The sequence below is a fragment of the Parus major genome, chromosome 2 (genome assembly GCF_001522545.3).
Source record: "Parus major isolate Abel chromosome 2, Parus_major1.1, whole genome shotgun sequence".
NCBI classification, from domain to species: Eukaryota; Metazoa; Chordata; class Aves; order Passeriformes; family Paridae; genus Parus; species Parus major.
In genome coordinates, this window is record NC_031769.1 from 105,550,992 (window position 1) to 105,574,788 (window position 23,797).

Below are 23,797 nucleotides of genomic sequence, written 5' to 3' on the forward strand. Positions count from 1 at the left end.
ACATTTGGTCCTATCTCCTACAAATGCCCAACAGTAAAATCCTCCTCTAAGACTACGCTTATTTTGCTCCTCTAGCTTAATGCATCTGGAGGAGAAAAAGGATTGTGAAAAATGTATGAACTCTCCTGCCTGGGCACAAGAGTTGAAATGGAGCTTGAGAAGTGACTTATTCCTTTTTGTGTACATTATAGCACTTAAAATACATCCCAACTTTCCATGATTCTTTTGCACAATTATTTTCCATGATTCAGGGAGTTAACTGGACACCTGGAACCACACAGGATTTAATTCTTCTCCTTGATGCACAACTTATGAGGTTTTTATGTCATCTTCTTGCAAAGATTGGGCACTATGTGCATAACTTGTGCATCCTCTCACCCTGGATGTCTGGTGGTAGTGGTCCCCCACACCCTGAGGGTTAAAACAATCACATACTAAGGAGTTCAGGAACAAGGTTTTTCCACTGGGTGAGAGGGACCTTTTCATTATGGCATCATCTGCTTCCCATGATCTCTTGGAAATTTTCATTTAAAAAATATCCTGCTCCTGCAAGGACATTTTGGTGGCAACCTTGGTCTCTCATGTGTTCTCCCTTTGGCAGAGCACAGATGTGACTTTTTGTCTTTCAGTATAGGTCTTACAGCTTTCAGAGAGAATTTTCTATGGAATTTGAAAACCACCCATTGGTGGTATCACACCCTAAGATAGTTGGTCACCTCTGTGATGCAGCTCCACTCTGGACCTGCAACAACACTGCAGATATCTGAAAAGAGGCAACTTCCTATCTAACAGCACTACAATCAGCACCAAAGCCTGTAACTAACACAAGCTGTATGTTTATGGTTCACAAGGCATCACATTGTTAATGAGCAGATAAAACAAGAAGAAAGGGCTGTTCTTTGTTTACAATACTCCCCTCATAAGCAACAGATGTCCTGATAGACTAGACTGCATTGGCTTTGTTGGTTGAGAACCTCCCGCTGGCCCTGGATGAGAACCAAGCATCCATACTGATTTTGTTACAATTGTCAGCTACTTTTGTTACTACAAAGCATGGAACTGTTGCTGACTCATCTGTGGTCCCATGGGCACAGAGGAAATAATGTATGGAGTCATGCAGTGGCTCCATGTATTGTTTTTCCCCTAAGATGACTACTGCTTGTACACCCAAGAACACTTTCTTGTGGGGTACCACACAGTTCCCTGACATTACCTTTCCTGGTGACTATGTGGATGAAGAAATGGCTGGCAGACTCACATTGTTCTGGTTTCTGTTAATGGCACTGAATGATTTATGTGTGTTTTGTCAGAACCAAGAGTTAGGTGAAGATGAACCATCCAGCACCCAGACCAGTGTACCGGCAGTGAATCATGGTTAGTTACCAGAGGCACAGAAAGACCACACAGACTCTTTCAAGATGGGCAAACATGCCTGAATTCTGTGGTAGTATGCTGTGGTCCTCTTGGGTTTCTATGTTTTGGGCCATCCAGATAAAAGCAATGGTCAAATAACATTATTATATGATGTCAGAGGTCAGAGACTCTCATAGTTAGATTTATAGAGTGAAGTATAGCTTAACATTATATTCTCCTACAGAATTTCATTTTTAGAGCACTTCAAAACTTTGGCTGATGAAAGATGCGAAATGCCATTACTGTATATGGTTTTATATAAGAACATTATTGCTCTGTTTTGTCATCCACTTTGACCATCGGACTCCTTTCATCCATCCTTTACAATACTGCTCTCATCCACTAATCTTACTTAATGTGGAACCTATATGTGACAGAGGACGGGTCTCCTGAGGTGCTTTACTCAGAGAACACTCCTGCTTAGCTCCTGAAAAGCTGGCAGGTGCCCTGTATAAAATCTCCAACTTCATGAATTCAGTTTGCCTTATTTTATTAGAGTTTAGATCTGTCAGATTTGATGCTGCAGTGCCAATTTGGTGGGGGTTGTGTTTTGGCTGAAGTGTGCTGGAGGAGAAAAGAAAATGGGGAAGAAAGCTATAGTTGAGGTAGGGAATAATTGCGAAGAGTTTAAATAGCATTTGCATACTGATCCTAATTACTGCTCCCATTTTTATAAACGGTGGTAAACAGAGTTTTATAAATTGAAAAAACAAGCTCATGTATTTATTTGTTCTCATACAGGGCTTTTTGTCATGAGAGTTTATAAACGCCTACCTTGATGTGCCATCAAGACTTCCTCCCTTAAAACATTTTTCTCAGCCTCTTTGGTCATGGAAGCTGCGGGTGTCATACTCAGACTGTGACTTTGAGGGGAGGGCGTGCTCTCCTCAGACATTCAAAATCAAGCATTCATTATAGCATATGCCACCGAGAATGACTTGTTTTTATATTCTGCTCAGTGAACCAAGATTATCTACTTCACTGAGAAGAACGATGTAGGAGCCCATCTCCTTTGTCTGTTCTGCTTTCAGACAGACAAAAGGCAAGTTTGATGAATGACACATGGATGCCTCAAAAAGTTGTTAACTAGAACCATTCTATGGTTTCCCACTCCAGAGCTTCACCCTGTCCCTTGTAACGTGGCCATCCCCCACACTCCAAAGAGAAACTGCCTTACATCTTACCCAAAAATGCTTTTTCCCCCTTAAAATACAGTTGCAAGGATAATTTTCTTGTCAGTGCAGGTTACAGCTTGTTGGTCCAGATCACATTTGCAGTGGGAATTAATGTAATGCTCCCTTTTCATTTCTCCTGGCCAGCAATCACTTCATTTCTGAGGCAGAGTGCTATGTGAGTCTGCTCTATAAAGCCCTGTCTCATGGGCACTGTAGATGTCCTCGAGGCATGAGTCTGATAGTAGTCCAGGTAACTGTGAACACCACCTGAGTGAGGCACAGGGTAATAATAAAGATGACAGCAGTGCCTATGCTTCTCTTGGCTGTTCTCTCTTGTTTTCATTTTCTATATTTAAAAAACATCACGCTTCAGCTTAAAAATAATAAGCAAACCAATGACTCAAATTTCTTGAGGACTTTTTTGAACTGTAACTTTAACAAGATCTCAAGAAATGACCTGGTAGTATTCTCATGTTACTACCACTCAGCAGATGAACTAGCTGTCTACAGCAGGGTCCTTTCCATCACAAGAACACTTGAAGTTTGGGTTGGTGATACTAATAGCACACCCTTGAACTGTGTCTCCATTCTTCAACATGACACTAAAAGTGGACTGTGTGGCTCTGGAGCCTTTTGTCAGCTCACAGTGATTGAAAGATCCTCCCTGAGGCTCTTTTCTCCTTAATGTCATGCAGAATTTCTGCCTTCTCTTTCAAAAGAAAATTCCTTGTTTAACTTCTCTAGGGTCACTGTATACTAGTGTAAAAAAACAGGTGCAAGACAGGTCTCTCTCTCATGTTAAATTTCTGTACGCTTCAATTCTCCATAGATGATTCACATCATTTCTGGATCAAATTACCTGGTTTTAACTACTGACAGGATCAAATTAACAAGGAAAATGGAATATAAAATGAAACACATTGTAATGAGGGTGTGACACACAGAGGTACTGCTAACAGACAGAAACCTGCTCCCCTGTACAGAAAGGTGCCTGTACGTTCCTGTAACTTGCAGCCGGCCAATAGTGAACAGACAAGTTCTACAGATGAACTATGCAAGATGAAATAAACTGCACCTCTGCCTTTCATGATAAAACCTCTGTCACTTGGATTCAGGTATCTGCAAAGTTCAGAGGATACAGGTGTAAATCTACAGTTTTCCACAAAAAACTGTATTTCAAAGAATTGACTGCGAAAGGACTGTCACACCATGGAGACAACATACAACATCAACAAGGAAATTAAGCAGAAACCAGTACATTTCTGTCCTTTGCAAATCAAATACAGACTTGGCACTTGCATGCTGTGCATTAAAGCAAACATGAAATACCCAAACTACTGGGGATCTTGCCAGCCCCGGAACTGAAGCAGCATCCTGAGAAAGAGTTGTTGTTTACTCCAGAGTGAATACAATTCTCTTTCTTAGAGAGCTAAACTGTGTGCATGGCATTATACCATCCAATACAGATGTAACACAGTTACTCCTCACTACTGCAAGAGTTTTTGCATAATAATCCAGTTACTTCAGTCTAAGCAAAATGCTTTTCTTCTTAATCACCCTCTTCTCTTTTGATACTCAAACCACAATGCAAAATTCTGAGTAATTTCAGCAATACAAAAGCCTGAACATCTATTATTTGCTTGTGCTCAGCCTTCCTGTACTTCACTAAACATGCAGACTATGAACTAAGTTTCTGATACAGCTTTGGTTCCCAAATCAATCTGATTATTGCACTAGGCACAGGGCCCTTTCCTCAGCTATTTCCTTCTTCACTTTCTCTAGCAAACAGCAATAAGTAACAGCAAATGAAAGGCTGAAGAAAGCTGCCACAGTAATACCTAATTGTTACTTCTAGAGAAAAGGTTAATCTTTGTGTATGTTGAAGTGACTATGACTGAAATCCAAAGTTCTGTTCCCTCATTTTGGATGCTAGTTCTGCTTTTATCATCATGTATTGAAAACCACAGAGGCACGATCCTGTTTACTGTTTTGTCTGGTCACCTTTGTTCATGCCAATACTTAAATCTTGTAAATTTCATAAATTAAACTGGAGCAGTAGTGAGGGTAAAATAGCAGAGGACTTTCTTGTTAGCTTTCAATGTAAAGAGACACGAATCTCAGTCACCTCTGCATCCTTTCAGCTATTATAATATTTATTCAGCAATTAAAGATTTTAGCAATCATGTTATCCACTTCACCTTACTTAACACGATTTGCCATCCTTTCAGAGAAGACTTTTTACACATCTGCAAAATTACTTAAGACTGGAGATACATTTGCAGGTTATAATCTTGTCTCAATGAGTAGCACATTATGGTCAGTAAACTAAATGTTACTTACAATTTTATGCATACCTGTTTTCAAGTCATTTGAACAAATTTATATGGTATATAGATATGCAAAACAGCCAGACTTAACAGATGTTGCCCTCTAATTTTTAAAGCCTTATTCTTCATTTTGGAGTCACAGAGATAGGTATTAGAGAACTCTAATATATATTTCTGAATAAAATTCTATAAACAAATAGATATTTGTGTAAGAGCTTGCTATACTTTTCATGAAGGTCCACAGAAAATATTTTCTAAAATACAAGCTTTGATGGATAGGACCCAGTAGTTGAAATCAACATGCAAGCATGCAGCAAAACATTGTTGGTCCAAATTTTATGCCTCCAGATCTTCTCGGTTAACTTCAACAGAATTTAAATTCAGAGTCACAAGAACTTTTTTAATCCCAAATAAGAAGAACAAGAATTTTTATCCCAAATAAAATGTTGTAAACTTTCATGGGAAGAGGACAACCTGGAAACCATGTTTTACAGTTTCAGTTTTATAGCTATATGGAAATCTCATGTGAGAATGATTGGTTGTATATGCATGCACCATGACTAGCTTCTGTGTAACAGTATTAATTGGTATAATTCATATAAGGGAAAGCCTAACTTACAATTCTAATTAAATATGGTCTGTATTGTACCGGTAGTTTCATCCTGGAGTGCCATATATTTCTGTCTTTCCTTTTAAGCCAAGGGGAAAGGGGCAAGCAACAGTAAGAAGTGTAATGCCACTGAATAAAGAACCTCCCCTTCACATCCTCCATTCCTCAGATCTCTAACAGATTTCCAGCAACACTCTCCTGCACTTTAACTGTATGATGCTATTTAGAAGAAGGCAGACTTTTCATTGTACCTTTCTTGTGTGTTACTCTCCCTTTTAAAATAATCTGTGCATCTTAATGCACTAAATTTGGAATGGAGCATTCATGAATAATAATTTCTGGGTATAAAATTTCATTTCATATGCAAAAGTTTCCTTCACTCATGGCCTTAAAGAAGTGGTGAAAAGCATTAGATTATGGGATGGTCAAAAGAACAAAGCAATGTGGAGAATGTTATTAGTCAGTGAAATTACTTACCTGTGCCTGTAAACTTAAATTCCTGTCTGAACTGCTTTTCAGTCTACAAATAATTTCTTTACGCTTACTCATCTTAGAGAAAACTGCTAGTTTTGGGCCTCAGACAAGAGAAGACATCACTAAGCGTGCCAGAAAGGTGTCTTCCAGGGAAACAGTGTTTCAGGATCACAACCTCATGTGTATCTCACCTGAAGTAATTAAGTTCATTTTTTATTTAATTTTTAAGCATCCTTAGATATTCATAGATACTCAACTTTTCTGAGACATGGTGAAGATAAATACACCAAAGACTTAAAGCAAAAAAGTATTGTCATATTAGGAGCTAAATCCCAGACAGTATTTAAGGAAGGCACACTCAGTATTTCTTCACCAATCACTGCAAAATGGAAGTTCAAAAATATTAAAAAAATAAAAACCAAAACCTGTATAGTTGTGCTCCTTTCTCTGGATGAAAACATTAAAGTTACTAATTATCTACACAAAGCAGAGGATTCTGACATAAGTAAGAATAAGTAAGTAATTACTTATGAAAAGTAACAGGAATTTGTCTAACTCATCTATCCTCACCTGGTCCCCTCCAGATTCCACTATGCATTCTCTGAGCCTCTTTCGTGTAGGTTGGCTTTTCAGGATCAGCAATTTTAAATAGCTTGAAATCTACTCACAGCTTAACAGTGGAAGAAATTAGTGGACTTTAAACCTATTTTCTTCATGAGGGAGCAACAGCTTTCATTAATTTTCTTGTCGACAATTAAATAGAAACATTTTCTCACTTTCTTCCTCAAACCTGTATTGAATCACCATGTTGGTTGTTTCATTTCTGAATCTACTGAAAGGACAGACAAATAATCATAACACAAAAATCCTTAAAATGAGAAACAATAGTTTTTGATGAACAGATTTCAACTAGTCATAATTTTTTAAAAAAAAAAACTTGGCATAGTAAACACATATCATTCCCTTTCTACTAGCACAAGTATCTTCTGTACTCTAAGCAAATATAATACAGAATGGAAGAAAGGTAAGAAATATTAAAAATTAATGAGAGCTTGGGGGTGAAGACAAGAAGCTAGAAAGACCTGGCCTTGAATAATGAGGCAATGTGAAGAAAGTTAATATTCTGTGAAATTACTTACCTTTACCTGTAAAGGTAAATTCTAGTCTGAAGTTTACTAGCTTTCAGTCTGGAATAATTACTTTGTGCTTCCTCAGCCTAGAGAAAACAGTGGTAATGCTGTGAAAGTACACTTAGTGAATGGGTCTAATTTTAAATATCAGGGAGGAAACAATTCACCAAGTATGCCTTAGACTAGGAATAGGAATTTTGTTCTTTCCTTCTTCTATGAGCTCCAGCTCATAGAAAACAGTACAGACTTGGTACAGAAGGATCATACCAAAGAACAGAAGAAGACTCATGAGATCAGTTTTGGAGTCACAAATTTTAAGACAAAATAATTTTATTTAGCTATTGGTATTTGAATGATCAATACACTCACTGCATGAACTTCAAATGAACTACATAAATCTGAGACAGAGCTCTCAAAAAAAAAAAAAAAAAAAAAAAAAGCAAGGAAACAGAAATAGAGAGAAAAGTATGAGAAGTATAAGATCCTGCAGGCATTTTGCTCAGACAGGCTTGGTGTTTCTTAAAATATGGTACACCTGATTGTGCCCATGAGGTCTGGAAAATGGGAGTGCTCCAGACTTTACTTATACAATAACATAACATTATACATGTTATTTTTGAGGCATTTCACCAGTGTAGGCTAGCTATCCATGTACAAATATAGATACTTTCTGAGGATGGACAGTTTCTTGAGGGGAAAAAAAACCAAAAAACTGTCCATGTTTCTTATAGATTAAATACTACCACAAATGCTAATTGCAAAGTATGTTTTTAGTTGAAACATACAATGTAATTATACTGGAATTTTAACATACAACACCTTTACAGGCAAATGCTGTTATACAAAAGACAGCTACAGAGTTCTGTATTGGAGCCATGTCCCTAAAGCTAATATGCAATCTAATTAACATGCAATTACTCTTCTTTCGATGTGCTTTAACTCCTCGTTGAGAAGCAGTAAGAAAGAAGAATCTTTTATGTAGCATTTTAAGCAATGTATAAGAATGAAGAAGAAAGAGGATACTACAATGAACAACTCAGAGCCAGACAGAAGTCGCAATATCTTCTTAAGAAAAAGATGCTTGCTGAAATATTCTCTTCCATCCAAAGAAAGGACACTTCCAATGGGAGCACAGGAAATGTTAACAACCATTTTTACATTCAAAGTAAAATTTCTTCAGTTGTAGTATCACCGAGTACAAACATAATGAAAACTTATTTTTAGTCAATAACAAAATAATTAAATTTTCTTTTTAATTTGTTTTTAAAAGATGTTGTTCTCTGTTTTTCCCATTCCCCTTCCTCAAAAGTAGGCATAAAGTTCTGATAAAACTACATACTTCATTAAGAAAATAGCTGGCGAGTCTATAAACTATGCAAATAACATTTGGATTGCAAACCACACTTACTGCACATGGTTGATGGAAGAATGATTATTCCATGTCTCAATTCACTAAGAGCATATTGACATACACAGTATTTCCTGTACACCTAATAGCTTCCATAGCTTGGTAAACACATTCCATTATCACAGTTAAAGGCTTCAAATCCAAACTTTTCTTCCACAGAGTATCCTGTATTTATACATCCTAGAACGTTACGGAAGGAAAGGGTGGAATGCGGCACGCATTTTATGGCGATTGTGCTGGGGTCTGTTAAAATACATGGTTTGATTTTTAAGTTATGCAGTAAGAGGCAGAACCCTGGGCTTCCATGAGTGTGTATTAGAAAGCATACATTATGCCCTCTATCAAAAATTACGTAATTTGACAGCAAAATGTATAAGTAAGCCCATAATTACCTTAAGCGTCTGCCACACAGTCAACCCTCTGGGCTCACAAGTCAAAATATTGTGCTAGAGCTCCCAGAGAGCAGATATAAGGAGATAAGGGAGGGCCAGAATATGACTTTAGGGTTGAACACTATGCTGAGCCACTTCCTCACCCCCTTGACTCCAAATGTCTGGGACTAAAAGCCCTTGGAAACAGAATGGTTTCCCCCAGCTCTGGTGGGGTTAGCAGGGCCAGCCTCCCCCAGTGCATGGTAAAAGAGCTTGTGCTGCCAGTTACCTCTGAAACAAAGGGGTGACAAAGAAGAGCCATACTATTCTGAAACATGGGACTTACGTGATTATTACTAACCTGGAAAGCAAAGCACCAGCCAGGTTTTGACAATGTGCATGTGGAATAATCCACCCACTCACATCTCAAAAGTTGTGGCACTTTTTGTGGACACTGAGATCCTGTGGCATTTTTTCACAAGGACAGGAGGCTTGCCACATTATTCTTGGACAGTTTCCTGTCTTCCTCTGCTATGTCTCATGGGTCTTAGCTGCTGTCTTCTGCAAAGCTGGCTGCATTTCCTGCTATTGTAGGTAAATAGTTGTAAAAAGTTTTGGAACTTGGAGAATGAAAGGCCTTGTGCAATTCTTACAGGTATAAAAAACAAGGTTTCCCCCTATGCAAAGAACGATTCTGATTCAGTGAATGTGTATTTTTTCATCATAGCCCTGTTCACCACCCTCACAGATCTACTGACTGTGGTGCAGTTTCAAAACCACTGAATGAAAAAAAATCTGTAGGACTCAGCATACAGAGATGCTCTTTGATTTCGTATCCAAGATGATGGATTTTGTAAGAGCTAGAATTCAGCCTTTAATTTGTACTGGGCCTCTTTCCATGCCCATAGAGGAGATCTGCACAAGTAATTTTTAGGCACTTCAGGCACTGTCCAGTAACTGATGTGCAATGGAAAAGGCTCCATGCCTCTCATGAAGCCAAGTCTGTATCCACAAACTCACCCTCAGCTGTATGTCAGGGCCAGCTATGCCTGCACTGACCAAAAAACAACATATGCTCTGTGGAATTCCAAATACTCTTTTGTCCCACACTATGAAGGGCAATTTTTCCTACCAGTTGTGACACATTCAGTGGTATCCACAATTGTGTATTCCTAAAGAAACATTATACAAAAGCTGGAGCATTTAGAAAAATGCTTAAAAAGTGATCAAATCAAGAATGAACCTGTTGCAATGGATGATTGTGCAAATGACAACATGGACTGTAGACCTGAGATTACAGCTATATTTTTGGTTCCTATAAAAAGCATCATCAAGTGCAGCAGAAGATGTAGAATTAAACCGAGTATTTTGAGTGAATTTCACTCTGCTATTCTTGCTGAAATACTGAAGTACTCAATAGGAATAGTAGCACTACTTTAGATATTGTAGAGGAAAAAGGGAATAAACAGTAGAAGAGTGGAGTGAAAAAGGAGGGAGAACAGACAAGAAGAAGCAGTGGGATATTCCAGCAACACAGAAAATCATTCCTACCCTTCTCAGCCAAAGGGAGAACTGCAGGGATACCTGACCTGCTGGTAGAAAAAAAGGCAATAGAAATAAAAGCACAACTCCAGAAACCCTCAGTAAAAGAATCGCAAGTATAGAGATAACAAGGACAGAAAAGTAGTCTCAGTAGCAAGTACACTAAATAACAAGATAAAAATCAGCGACAGTGGCAGGCAGAGAGAGTCACAAAAGAGACAGCATCTAATTTTAATAAGATGAACTGCATTCTTCCATTTCCTCAGCCTTTTCTTTACCAGGGAGCACCTGGTATCATGGCAGACAGGGGAAGCTTTTCTACTTTCAAACTTACCTGCCATGGGAAACTGTTTGCAAGTAACTGTGGTTAATACCACAGCCTGCCACTTGTTTGGAAAGTGCTATTTGAAAATAAGTTAGTTAAGCAATGACTATTTTAAAAAGACAGAGCAATAGAAAGGCAGAGATCAAGGGGGCAGGGGGAAGAATCTTGAGAGAAACAGAATGAGAATTTGAACTCACTAGTAGAAATTCTGCCCTCTGTGAACATAATAATGACTTTTCCACTGGTTTCAGTGAAGCAAAGATTACAGACAACAACCTACGGACAAAAATTGAAGAAAATTCTCCAGTCAGGCTTGACGGATGCCTGTGAAGAAAAGATTATCCTGTAATACACAATATTCTAATCATAACATAACAGAAGGAGCAAATATTAAACCTGTTTTAAGTATTTCAAAGGCAGTTTAGAAGAATAATTAGAATCATACAGAAACCTGTGGTTATTGACACATTAAAATAGTTCAGGACAAAGAGGTGTTGCTTAGAAACTGAATTTACAGGAAAAATCGAACATGCTCAGTGTTTTGCAAAAATCCAAGTATCATTCCTGGCCATGTACTGAAGTCAGATAACAACAGTGAGAAATAAACACATACTCATGAAAAATTAATGACATTAATTAATGTGTTAATGGTAAAACTGATGTGTTATGCACACATGCTGAAGCCAGCATTTGTCAGAGAAAGGTGAATTAGCAACTGCCAGTTTCATTTCCCTGTGCTTTGCTTTTACAGCTGGTAGAAGCCTTGCAAAGTACTTGAAAAACTTGACCCTTCTCCAGCCTCCCCCGCATGAGTCACTCAACCTTCCTTCAGTCATTAGACTGCACTTCCTGCTGGGATCCAGCAGTAAAACAAACGAGAGACACCAGTTCTGGTCACGGTGAGGGAGGCAATAAACCAGTGACAGGTATTTTTATGAAATTTAAAACTAATTCCCATATATTATACATATCGACTAAGTGCCAATCCATGGCACTACCTTACCTAGAGCTCTATTTCAAAAGACATCTCGACACGCTCCAGTCCATTCCCTGTCCTGAAAGCATACTTTCCTTGTTTTCACATAAGGGCAAAATAATTGCCTGCATTTTATATGCTTCAGCAATATTACAGACAAAAATATTAAATCACTTCACTTGTACATGTATAACAACATGATTTTGATAACGCTGTCAAGAGAAAATTTGAACCAAAATTTCACACATGAAGTTCCAGCCTTTCATGTCATTATTAAATCCATGACAAATACTCTCTGACAAGTTTGAATATTTCAGAAGTTGATTGCCCGTTTGTCTTTTGTACTTGGTTTCAATGATAACCCTCAGTCTTACCATGGCTTTTATATGTTTACATTTTTGGGAAACTCCAGTTTCTTCCCCCAAATGAAGCATCCATTGTAAGGAGTGATCACACTTGTTCAGACAAAATTAATAACAAATTTACCCTTTTCTGTCCACAGATCATCCTGGTATTTTAATTTCAAACTTGCCTAAAATTACACTAACTGTGCTAAAAGGACTTCTGTCCCTATAAACTCCTTGGGTTCACTCCACAATGCACACAAGAGACTCATCCCTTTAAACTTCAAGGAGTTCCCATTGCAGTGTAGAAGAGAAAAATTCGGAGATTATGGAATAATCATCTCCAAATCGATCAATTTCCCCCGAAGGTAAAAAACTGAAAGAAAGAAAAAGGTTGAACAGTTCCAGCTTGCCTTCTTGAAGGGAAAGTACCCCCAGGGCATGTTGTAGAATGATCCCGATCTCTTGCTCCTGATGCTTATTAAGAGGTCATAGATATCAGTTACACTACAGCATTCCCAAATGATAACCTCAGCTAAGGACTATGACCTCTTAGTACAAGTACAGGGATATAATATTAGGAATATTAAGGGTCCACACTAAGAAAGAATTTGACTCAACTATCAGTCATTTTGGAAGAAGAGTTGGAATAAGCGGCCTAACTGGCCGTCTTGTAAGACAGAGGAGCTTTAGTAAAAGGGACTTCAGGTTCCAGCATTTTCCATAGATGCAGCACACTGATTTCTATCTGATCATTACAATGTGTTTCCACAACAGAAAAGGTGTCTTTCTCAAAAGGCACAATATATAGCTCAGAACACCCTGGGTAAATTAAAAGGTGTTTTCCCTTTGTCTTGAACCAATAATTTAATAACCAACAGAGTCACGCTATAGAAGCAGAAGTGACTTTGCAATCATGTCTAACAGAATATTATGCTAAGTCCAGACTGGGACTGGAATGTTTTTAAGGACCTTTCTGCTCCAACAACTCTCTTTTTTCCTAAAAAGTGGGGTTTTTAGACCCTCCAGATGATGCTTAAAAGGATAAACAAAGCCCATATGGGTGGTGTGTTAGTGAACTACCACATTGCCTGGAAGCCTTAACACTCTACAGCTGATTGTATAAACATGAATTAAGGTTTTTCTACAACTGTATTAAGAAAAGTGTTAAAGAGCTGTGGGGCATTTTGTTACATTTGGTTTTCAAGCTATGAATTTAACTACTGAACATATAAGTAATGATAATATGTTGTACCTCCCATTCCGTTCATTTCGAAATGGTAATTAAAGTAAGCGCCAATAATAAAAACAGCAAGTATTTCAAGAAAATTATTTTAGAAGGTGCAGGAAATTCACCACTTAAAAAGGCTAATTTGTCATGGCAACAAGACCCATTTTGTAATACACTCACAATATATTATAAATATTCCAGTAAAATAGAAGCATAAAATAAACAACAGGTATTTATTCCAAGGTAGTTGACTTCTCTGAAACACTGTAATCAGTATGGACTGTAGGTGTATATACATACATACATGCAAGACAATCATTATTTCTTTTTTAATAGTGTGTCTATTAGAATCATACACATGAATTCCCATTGTACTGAGTAAAGGTCAGGGTAGCTATGACCCTGTATCAGCAGTAGCTTTACAATTCAAAGTCTGTATTGCTGAGGACTGTGAAAAACAAGACAAGCTTGGCCACAGGATCCATATTGATTACAACAGTAATTGGAAGGAACATAGTTATCATAGGGTAAGTAATGACTATTTTTTCTTCTTCACATATGTGCCAGCGTTGATGATTCCCCTGCCCCCTCTGGTCCTTTCCCTGCAGGCAACCATCTTCTTTGGACAAGGAGAATTAGGAATTTCAGCTGCATAGATCAAATAGTGATTATAGTACTGCTTTCCCAAAACTGGAATGAGCACTGATGGTTACGTCCTGCACAGAATGCCTGATAAAGGTCAGTGGATTACCTCATGTCATCACCTGGCAGATTTCAGAAATTGGACCCTCTTCTGAAGCAGGCAGGAGATGCCACTTGAATACTCAGAGAGCAAGGTTACTTTTCAATGGGTAAGTCACAGTAGCCAAACAGTAATGCAGAGAGATACCCTGCACTGCCCATTTGGAAATGCTGTGAGGAAACGGCTTGACCTTTAGAACACCCAGCAGTGGCTATAAATAAATGGAACAACAGACTGTCACTGTAATAAAGCAAAGTTCTGGATCTAGCCAGGGCAGATTTTCAACAGAGTGCCAGGGAGGCATTTGAACTAACTCTGAAAAAGCCAGGGAACTGGCCAAGTCAGTGCTTCAAAACAGGGGCAGTGACCTAGGGCTAGCTTGGAAACCAAAAAATAAGGAACAATTTATGACATTGCTGTGGCTCCTCCCAGAACCTAATGATATTGCACTCACCCACAACAGAATGTCAGGTGCTCCCAGTTATGCTTTCTCTCACAGTTGTCAAAATATGTCAAAATAGCACCACACAGATATGTCTTCTGCTATACCCTAGGACTACGATTGTAAGTTGTACTGCTAAGCACAACTTGGGAAGCAGACAGTGAACCAAGGTATATTGTGTATATAAAATGTTTTTTTTTAAGAGACTTTACTGCTCTTTAAAGCCACCTGAAAGGAGGCTGTAGCCAGGTGGGGGTTCAGCATCTTCTCCGAGGCAACAAGCAACAGGACCAGAGGGTATAGCCTTAAGTTGCACCAGGGGAAGTTCAGGCTGGACCACAGGAAGAGCTTTTTCACTGAAAGGGTGGTTAAGCACTGGAACAGGCTTCCTAGGGAAGTGGTGGAGTCACCATCCCTGGTGACATTTAAGAAACAACTGGACATGGCACTCAGTGTTATAGTTTAATTGACAGGGTGGTGTTCACTCAAAGACTGGGCTCAATGATCTTGGAGGTAATTTTCAACCTTAATGATTCTATGATCCTAAACCAGATTCTGGGTGACAGAATTGTCTTTTATCCTGTAAACCAGCATATTGTTGTCCTCAAGATTCACTTTTCAGTGAAACAGTTTTACTTGGGAACTCTGAGCAAAAGTAGTCAAAAGCTTGGTTCAAGTGTGTGATGGCCAAGCCCCAGTATGACTGGATTCATATTACAGACAAGAATGTATGCCTTGGGTGTTAAGAGCACTTTGGACCAACTCTGCTGCCTACTCCATTTGCCCAGTAAGGCATGGATATCTGCAAGATGAGCCCTGAGAGTCCCATGCAAGATCCCAGATTAGTTAAACATGAAAGACATCAGAGAGACAGTTCTACCAGGGGCCAGACCTGATAACCCTTGTACTGGGGCTGCCTACACCAAATCCCTTTGCCAATGAGAGAACTGCAGTGTCCAGTGGAGCAGTTTCTGCTGCAGAGCAGGACTCCTGGGCCAGCAAGGAGGTGTCTCTGTCCATGGTACTCAGCAAGGCAATGGTGCCCTCAGTGGTGCAGGGACCTGGGATCAGATCTGGTCCCCTGATTTTATGTTGGGAATTCATGTGTTAAGAAAATCATCAGCCTTTTTAGTGATAGAAAATCAGGCTAAAATAAGGAAAATAGGAAGAAAAATTGAGTAAAAAACATCAATGGAAGATATACAAGAAGCACTCAAACTCTCTTGGAAGATACTGCTAGTTTATTCTCCCACCTCCAAATGGAGCAAGACTTCTGGCGCTTACAATTAATACTCCTGAACAGGTTTGCTACAGGGGTCCCCCAAGTCAAAAATAACAGTTCCATGATACAGACTATCAGCTGCTTTCTATTACAGGGGGTCACTGACAGACAACTCAGGAAGTGCTACAAGCTGCTTTTAAAACACCCAGGAGATAAAGATCTACTGGTTTTATGACTGATTAACAATCTCAAGAGCAGAGATTAATGGTTTCCAAGCAAAAGGGAAGGGGTTTATGCCTCTTTGCCCATGTTGGCTGTTCATCACTGATCCTCGAGATAAGCACAGGGATTTTGAAGAACAGCCAGCCAGAAGGCTGTGCTCTCTACTTTCACAGCTTCCAGCTACAGCATATACAAGTTCCCTCCATATCTAAGAATTAATTTCACAGAATTTTGATACGAAAGTGTAGGAACACAATTACCAAGACCTTCGTCTATCCTCCACAGGAGCGCGAAGCTTTGCATTTGAACTTCTGTATGGCAGATTCTGTATAGCCTTGGCCATTCAGTACTGCATATAAATCTTCCATCCAAGTCCAGCGGGAGGCTTTATATTGTTCTTTGAATTCAAAATTATGATCTTTGGAGGCAGAGGCTGTAATTACTACCCTATTCCCCTTTTCCCCCAAATATCAAGGATTTGGAGTTGCAGATATGGGTCCTGGACCACATAATAATGAAAGGATGTGAGGCTACAAATTGCAAACTACCATGTGTGTTGGCTGGGAGAAGAAACTGGAGGTGAGGATCTGCTTTCCACTATCTGTCAAATAGAATATCATTCTGTGGAAAAGAAGTCAGAAGTCTGCGGTCCAAATCAAATGGAAAAGTAGAAGTATGTCTCTCTAATTCTGCAACTGAGAAGCCCTCTAAGGAAAGAAAGGCCTGAGCTCAAGTCCCAAGTCCAAACACTGTTTGTCTTTTATTCAATAACTGTTTAATGTAAAATCCATATGCAGTCCTTGGTGCAGGAATTCTCTAGAGAAACAGAGTGACTCTCTCAAGTGAAGTAACTGTACTTGGCAAACAGTGCTTGGCAGTGTGCCACCAACTGCAATGAAGCAGATGAATATGCTTTTGGTGCATCATATATTTAACTTCTTAGGGTCCTTGTCCTCAGAAGCACTTTGATCAAGCTCAGATTTTTCTCTGTGATGCTGAAATGACCAAGGGGCTGTGCCGTGTATCTTTTTTCCACACATGTAGTGGAAACTGAGAAAATAATGACAAGAAACACAATATATCTGGCCAGGGTTCTTTTGCTAGCAAGAAGAGCTGTTCTAGCTAGGATATCAAAGCATGGTAACACCAAGTGTTCACAAGATTTATCTTGTAGTCTCACTGTGCACAACATACATCCTCTGGGACAAAATCCCCTGGAAAGTTTTCAAGCGTTCTAGTGAATGAGATGGTCCTGGCATTACCAACTCATTCAGAAAGATGAAAAATTCCTGGGCACTAGGAAGAAGAGAAAAGAGGCAAGAGACAGAAACCATTACAGTGAAATCTCTATTGCCTCCGGTTTGCTAAGTCCACGATCACTCATGGTGTGTGCTGTCTGTGAAGCTGTTATGTAGCACAAGCTCTCATACCTAGACATGAAAGTAGGTGTTTCTCAGGATGATGATGAAAATTAATTTTGTTCATAATTAGAAAAACAGAACTACTGACTTATCTAGGAGTTCCCAGCCTTGTGATACTCCAGTGCTGATGGAGACCAGCACTCCAAACAATGGGCCCCTAAAACAGTTTTGAAACTCTTTTCAGATGGCATCAGAGAGGAATCTCTGAGCAAGACAGGGGCAGGGCTGCATCTCTTCATTGGCAGGGGACACACAGGTATGACCAGTAACCTTTTCAATATCAGAAACAGCTTAGGTGATAACAGGAATGGCTATAAGCTCTACCTGACATACTTACTCAACCTGCCAGAGTTGTAGAACTAAGCTAGAGTAAAAAACATAGAATGGAGCCTACCTAACCACCTAAAGGTAAAATAAATATCCCCAGTGGAGAAATACCTCATGTCTTTTCCCTCAGAACACCCTTGGCCTTGAAACTAAGACTGCATATGATTCAGTAGCCTGCTTTCAGGCAAGTTTTATAGCCTGTGATGCCAACAGGGCTAGAAGGGAAGTCCTGTAACATGCACTGTGTCTACTCACATTCAGGTAGAGAATGTCAGACTTGTTTGCCAGCATGTCCACTGCTGCTGAGTTATTCAGCAACTCAGCCAGCTAGACTGGTATGTTCACAGCATGTTTATACTCTTTGTCCTAGTATTACTCTAGTTATGGCTGAGATTTCTGATGCCAAAGTGACCTACAGGATCTAGAAGAGTACCAAGCTTGAGCTGGATACCTCTGCACACAGAGCCAGCCAGTGGAGAGGCAGCTCTTACATAGACACAGGAGACTTCATAAAGCAGGATCCCCAAGGACTGAAAGGGAAAAAAACCCAGCACAAAGCACTGTGCAGTGAAAAAGGATTATAAATCAAGCTGGAGACAATAAAAGAAGGTGTCTGACATTGTGTCCTACCAATAGCATATATGGCAGCAATGCAAAAGGTTAAGTGTCCTTTCCCGATGGCAGGAGAGGAGAGAAGGCGCAGTTGAGGGTTTATCAGTAGTGTGCTATATTTGATCCTGCATTCAAGTTCCTCCAGCGAGATCCAAACTGACATATACTAGGAAGACATCAGGCTCATAACCATGCTAATTGGACCCTTTGATTATACACATAACATAGAGGATGACAATGTGCAAGTGGCTTGAGTTATTAAATTAAATGCTGCATGAAGAATACAGTGAGAAAAGCATTAACAACAGAGAGAAGCACTATTCAATACATATTCTTATTGCCAATCTTTTGGAATGACTAAATGAATATAGTTCAGCATCTTATCTATCCTTGGTTGCAAGTATTGCAAAGAATTTTTTGGAGCTTTTGCCCCCATTTATCCATTATCTGTATGCCACAAACATCACAGGAATTGTCAGCAATTAACATAAATAAATCATCACCTTTTCAGATAAAGCTTTAATACAAGTATTTCAGATGATAGCAAAAAATATTACTAAATATCTCATGAAGGGCCTGTTCCATCCCCCACTGAAGTCAATGGGAATCTTTTCACTGACTTCAATGGACACTGGATCAGACCCAAATTGAAAAGATCAATAGAGCACACCTTAGGATAAAAGAGCAGCTATGCCCTCCTCCAGAAAAAAGAACATGAGTTCAATTCAAACAACAGATTACAGAAAGGAACCAGTTGGGGAGGACTTTTTTCTCTTCCTTTGAAAAAATCTGCAAGAGAACAGCAATTCAAGGTCCTGAGAGCTAAATCTCACAGAGTTGTAAGTAACTCTCATCTTCCACTGTCCTCTGAATAGGTGGGGGTGACTGACACTTTGAGAGATTGGGAGCACTGTCTAATAAACCAGCTCCCTTCTCCTCATTCCAGTCTTTGGTTGAGAGTACAGAATGAAGATTCAATAAAGCAATTATACTCCTTCCACTGAACTGTCAAAACTTCAAAGGAACACATCTGATATTTTCAAATGCAAAAACTAGAAGCCTGAATATCAATTTGAGAACCTTAAGTGGCAGGCCTCATTCTTAAGCATATTACAAGTTTGATGGAACTAGGGGCAGTCAAGACACTGTGACACTCAAATGTTGTGTTTCATATTCAGAGTTTTACTAGAAGGTTGCCTTAAGCCACTTTTTTTTTCATGCTGTTTGTTCCATCAACATAATTGTTGATTTTACCCAATATAACTGAATGGAAAAAGACCACACAACTGGATCAACATGCAGAGTTCATAAACTCTCCCAGTGCAGCTCTCTATACATTTCACAGAGCACCTCAGTGAAGCTCAGTAAAATCCAGACAAGCTGCAGCAGCTGGCTCAGCCATCTGAAGAACAGGGCTTGGAGGACTTCACAACTTAAACATGGCATTCAGAGTATCACAGCCCTGGCACTTTTACATAATGGACATTTTGAGTAACTCTTCCCTGCCTGGGACTCAGACTGGAAAAATCTCATCAACATAGATGATACACTCTTTCCTCCTTCAGAGAGGACATAGTTGATCCAAACGGCAGAATACAGTAGGAAAAAGTAAATTTTTAAACCTTTTGCCTTTCATTAACAATTTAGTGACAAACATTTTTTGTAGACTTACTAGTAGACACCTTAGACTGTCTCCTATTTTCAGTGGGACTCCTCTGAAAAGAGACAACCAGAGCAACTATGTAAGACCCTGTTGCATCAGAGGACTGTGATGAGAAAGGGAGGTGCAACCAGCCCTTCTTGATAACACTTTATTTTAAAACACCTTTGAGCATGGCACCCAAAAGTGCTTGTGGAAGAGAAAGACAAGAGTCTGGGGAGCTTGACTAAAATGGTAAAAGCAAACCTTATTTTTGTCAAATATATATTGTGTTCCAGAAAAGAAAGGCTTCTGTCTGTCAACTGTTTGTCACAGATTATCTAAAAATAATTTCTGCCAATGAGGTTGTCTGGAATGTTGTGTCCTTAATGTGAGGTCACATATGCACCCTAGGATCCTGCATTGAATCAACCTCACTAACAACCTGTTTAGTATTTTTTTGCTTAAGAAGAAATCCTCAACTCCAGCCACATCATTCAGGCCCCTTTTTCAACTCCAAGGGTGTATTTAGGTCATCTATATTTAGAAACAGAGGACAGTTGGCTTTTTGTCAACTTTGTACTCCAGAAGGGTGTGTAGTTTCAGTTTTTGTTCACTTCATTAGCTTTCAAACAGCCTGGTCTCTACCCATTCACTATCACAAGTTTCCTTGAAAGACAAGCAAAGATATTTTTAGGAACTTAATTTCCTTCAAGATTCATTTTTATTTCCCCATCCTGTGCTATTGTATACGTATTCCTGCCTTCACATATGTGCCTCTCCTTGACTAATCCAGCATCTTTATTTTCACTCTCATTTGGCAGCACAGCTCTCAGCAAGAACTGCTGTGCTCAGGAGCAGTGGTCCAGGATTCTTCCTATTTACTGCTCCCCTCACCTGCTTTTCTTCAGTTTCTTAACCCAACTGTGCAAGCACTGTTCAGTGCATCCTGCTTGCTGCTTTAAAGCAGAGAAAACACTTGGTAGAAGGGAGCAGCAACTAACTAACTAGAAAGGAGAGACAGCTCTATTGCAACAAGGTAAAAGACCCACAGGGATGAATAAATGGGATCTGAGAGAGTGAAGGGGAGAGCCAGGAGACTCAGGCAGGGTGAGTGCTTTCTGGGAGAGGAAAGGAAGAGACAAGTTAAGCCAATAATTTTTCAACAGAGAAAGAGCAAAAGAAAGGAGAAAAGTATGAAGAAAAGGAGAGAAAAATGTTTGAGTTATTTCAAGTCAAGAGAGAATATCCATACTGCCAGAAATCATGAGCACTGTAGAAAAATACATTCTGGAAGTTTGTATGAGTGATTAGAAAATGATTGAATTGATTGTATCTCAAGTCAGAAATACATTTTACAGGCAAGAAAAGGCAAAGCAGTACATTAATAAAAGTAAACACTTCTTGCTGCAGCAGATTTCCATCTTCCATAACTTGAAGTGAGGATTAAAATCATTTGACAGATCCACATTACTTCCTCAATCTTTCTTCTGCTCCTGCCCACTTACTCCTCTTCTGCTCATCATCTTTTCTCTCTTCATCCTCAAGAGTGATACTGCTATCTGACTTCTATGTCTCATTCTGACAGGGCTTAGCCTATGGACCTATTGGAATCAAAACTCAGGAAGCTCTCCAAACATGACCACACATAGACAGTTTCTAAAAGCATCCCCAAATGGAAAGGTAATCTTCTTATTTACAAAGTCATAATAAAGAAAGGTTTTAAAAAAACTCCACTACACAATAAGTACATTTTACACTGTACAGGCTAAAAATAAAACACTATCTAATTAAAAATATAAGCATCCTTCTCTTGACACTGAGCCTGTTTGGACCTACAGTGTGTATCATCAAAAAACCTACTAAATTTAAATTCAGCAGGTTTCACATGGTTTTCTCAGTAAGGAGGCTCTCTACAATAATTTCAAAGAGGAATCTAGGTGGTAGACAGGTCTATTCACTCAGTTCTACTCAATTCAGTAGTGTCTGACCAGTACTCAGTTCTGCCCCTTCACTGAAGCTGAGATCTTATTTTCTCCTCTAACAATTAGCTTAATTCCTCTCAACTTTCAGTTACTGATTACTGTACAGTCGTTTGTAGCTAACAGATTAGAGTAACACAACATCCATCCCAGATCTGAAACAGACCATTGTGCAAATTCATTCATTATGTGACATTATACCACTTAAGCCCCACTTACAAATGCCCTCTGCATTCACAAGTGACCTAGCAAAATAAATGTAGGAGCAAAGCATGGAAAGCTGTACAGTATGAATCTAGAAAACACACATAGCAATCATATATCCTTTGGTACTAAGGAAATTTATAATGCTCCATTTGCAGTATAATCTTGTCCCAAAATCTGTTTATAAAGGTCTCAACCAAGCATTCAAGTGCAGGAATAAAGTAACAGAAAAGGGAGGGATATCAGAAGCAGGGGATGGGAATCAGAAGTAGAGCAGTGCACAAAGCCACAAAGTGATAAGTATTATTTACCTGTCAGTTGGCATTGATTAATCTTGTGTTCTGTGATATCGCTCAGTGACTCAAACACCTGGAGGCAGCTGTCACAGCTGTGCACAGCTTCTTCTTCTAACTCCTCCCCTTCATCCGGCCTTTTCTTACAGTCTAGCACATCTCCATCTTCTGCCTTGTCTTCTAGTTTACAGTTAGGGTCTGAAAGAAAATCAAGACTGTGATGTCAGGCATGTAAGAGGAGAACATTCAAGGAAAAAAAAAAAATCAGAATAGGTTGTTGTGCTAATGATGAGAAGAAAACTATCTGGAATGGGCCTGCAGCACACTGTAGAATTTATTGCTAAATAAGCAAAAGCGGCTTTTTCCTTTTTTTTTTTTTTTTTCTTAATCTCAATGAAAAGCAAATTTCCCTTCTACTCCCACAAATGCAGCTCCATTTTTCACCCAAGCTATTCCACACTCCAGTGTTAGGTTTGTCAATTTTATCACAGCTATTGAAGCTGCTTTGATCATCGTAAGAAGGGATAAACCACCTATGCAATTAGTTTTTCAATGAAAAGAAAAATCAAATCAATGAGTGTGCAGGAACTTCTTTTCACTGTTAACTACAGTGTTTCACAGGAAATTACCAGAATTAAGAGACTAACAAATTTGATTTACATAAACATGAAATTAATCTTGATTTTACAACCCACTCCAGTACTCCATCACCACACTATTTGACAGAAACAAAGCTCTGGAAAGATTATACCCTGGGTCAAAATGCTACTCATGCTCTGAACTTGTGTATGAGTTAAAGACAATGCTTATCAAGTTCCTGTGTTTGCCAGATCATGGGAAAACTGGAAACTAACTACTCTAGCATAAAAGATATAGAATGCACAAAGAAAGCTTTATCTGGTTGACATATTAACAGGCATTTGGGGGATAGCAGGATAGCTCCAGCCTCAGATCAGCAGTCCTGAGCCCAACTGAAGTATATAACTGGAAGAAACGTGCAGCCTCACCACACACCCATGTGTGCAGAGACACCTCACAGCTCACTGCACTGCCTCAGTTCTGCAGATGACCAGCTCAGTGAGATAATGTGTAGCCTAGAACTTTTCTTCTTCCTCTGAGGAGGAACACAGTAGCTTTAACTACTCCTGACTTTTTTCCCATTTTACTAAAAGCTTCCTTCAAAGACAGAAATAAACCAATCAGCCTTCCCTAATAAAGCAAGCTGGCACTTAACTTTGTTTTTCCCTGGGAACAACAGTACAACAAGTGAAATGCAGAAGAGAAATGGTTGTACACATTCCAGCAAAAGGAATGCAAGTGTTTCACCACTTTTCCTTTTTCTGCTTTGGCTGCCTCATCTTTCCT

The 23,797-nt window shown here is 39.2% G+C and overlaps 1 protein-coding gene across 10 annotated transcripts in view; it reads right to left on the reverse strand.

Moving 5' to 3' along the window:
- ZNF521 (zinc finger protein 521) overlaps positions 1 to 23,797 on the reverse strand; it is a 229,385-nt gene that overhangs the window by 182,418 nt on the left and 23,170 nt on the right. For all 10 annotated transcript variants that reach the window (XM_015618586.2, XM_015618587.3, XM_015618596.1 and 7 more), the window contains one exon: positions 22,451 to 22,630. In XM_015618586.2, coding sequence (XP_015474072.1) covers positions 22,451 to 22,630 — 180 coding nt within the window. The remainder of the gene's footprint in view (positions 1 to 22,450; positions 22,631 to 23,797) is intronic.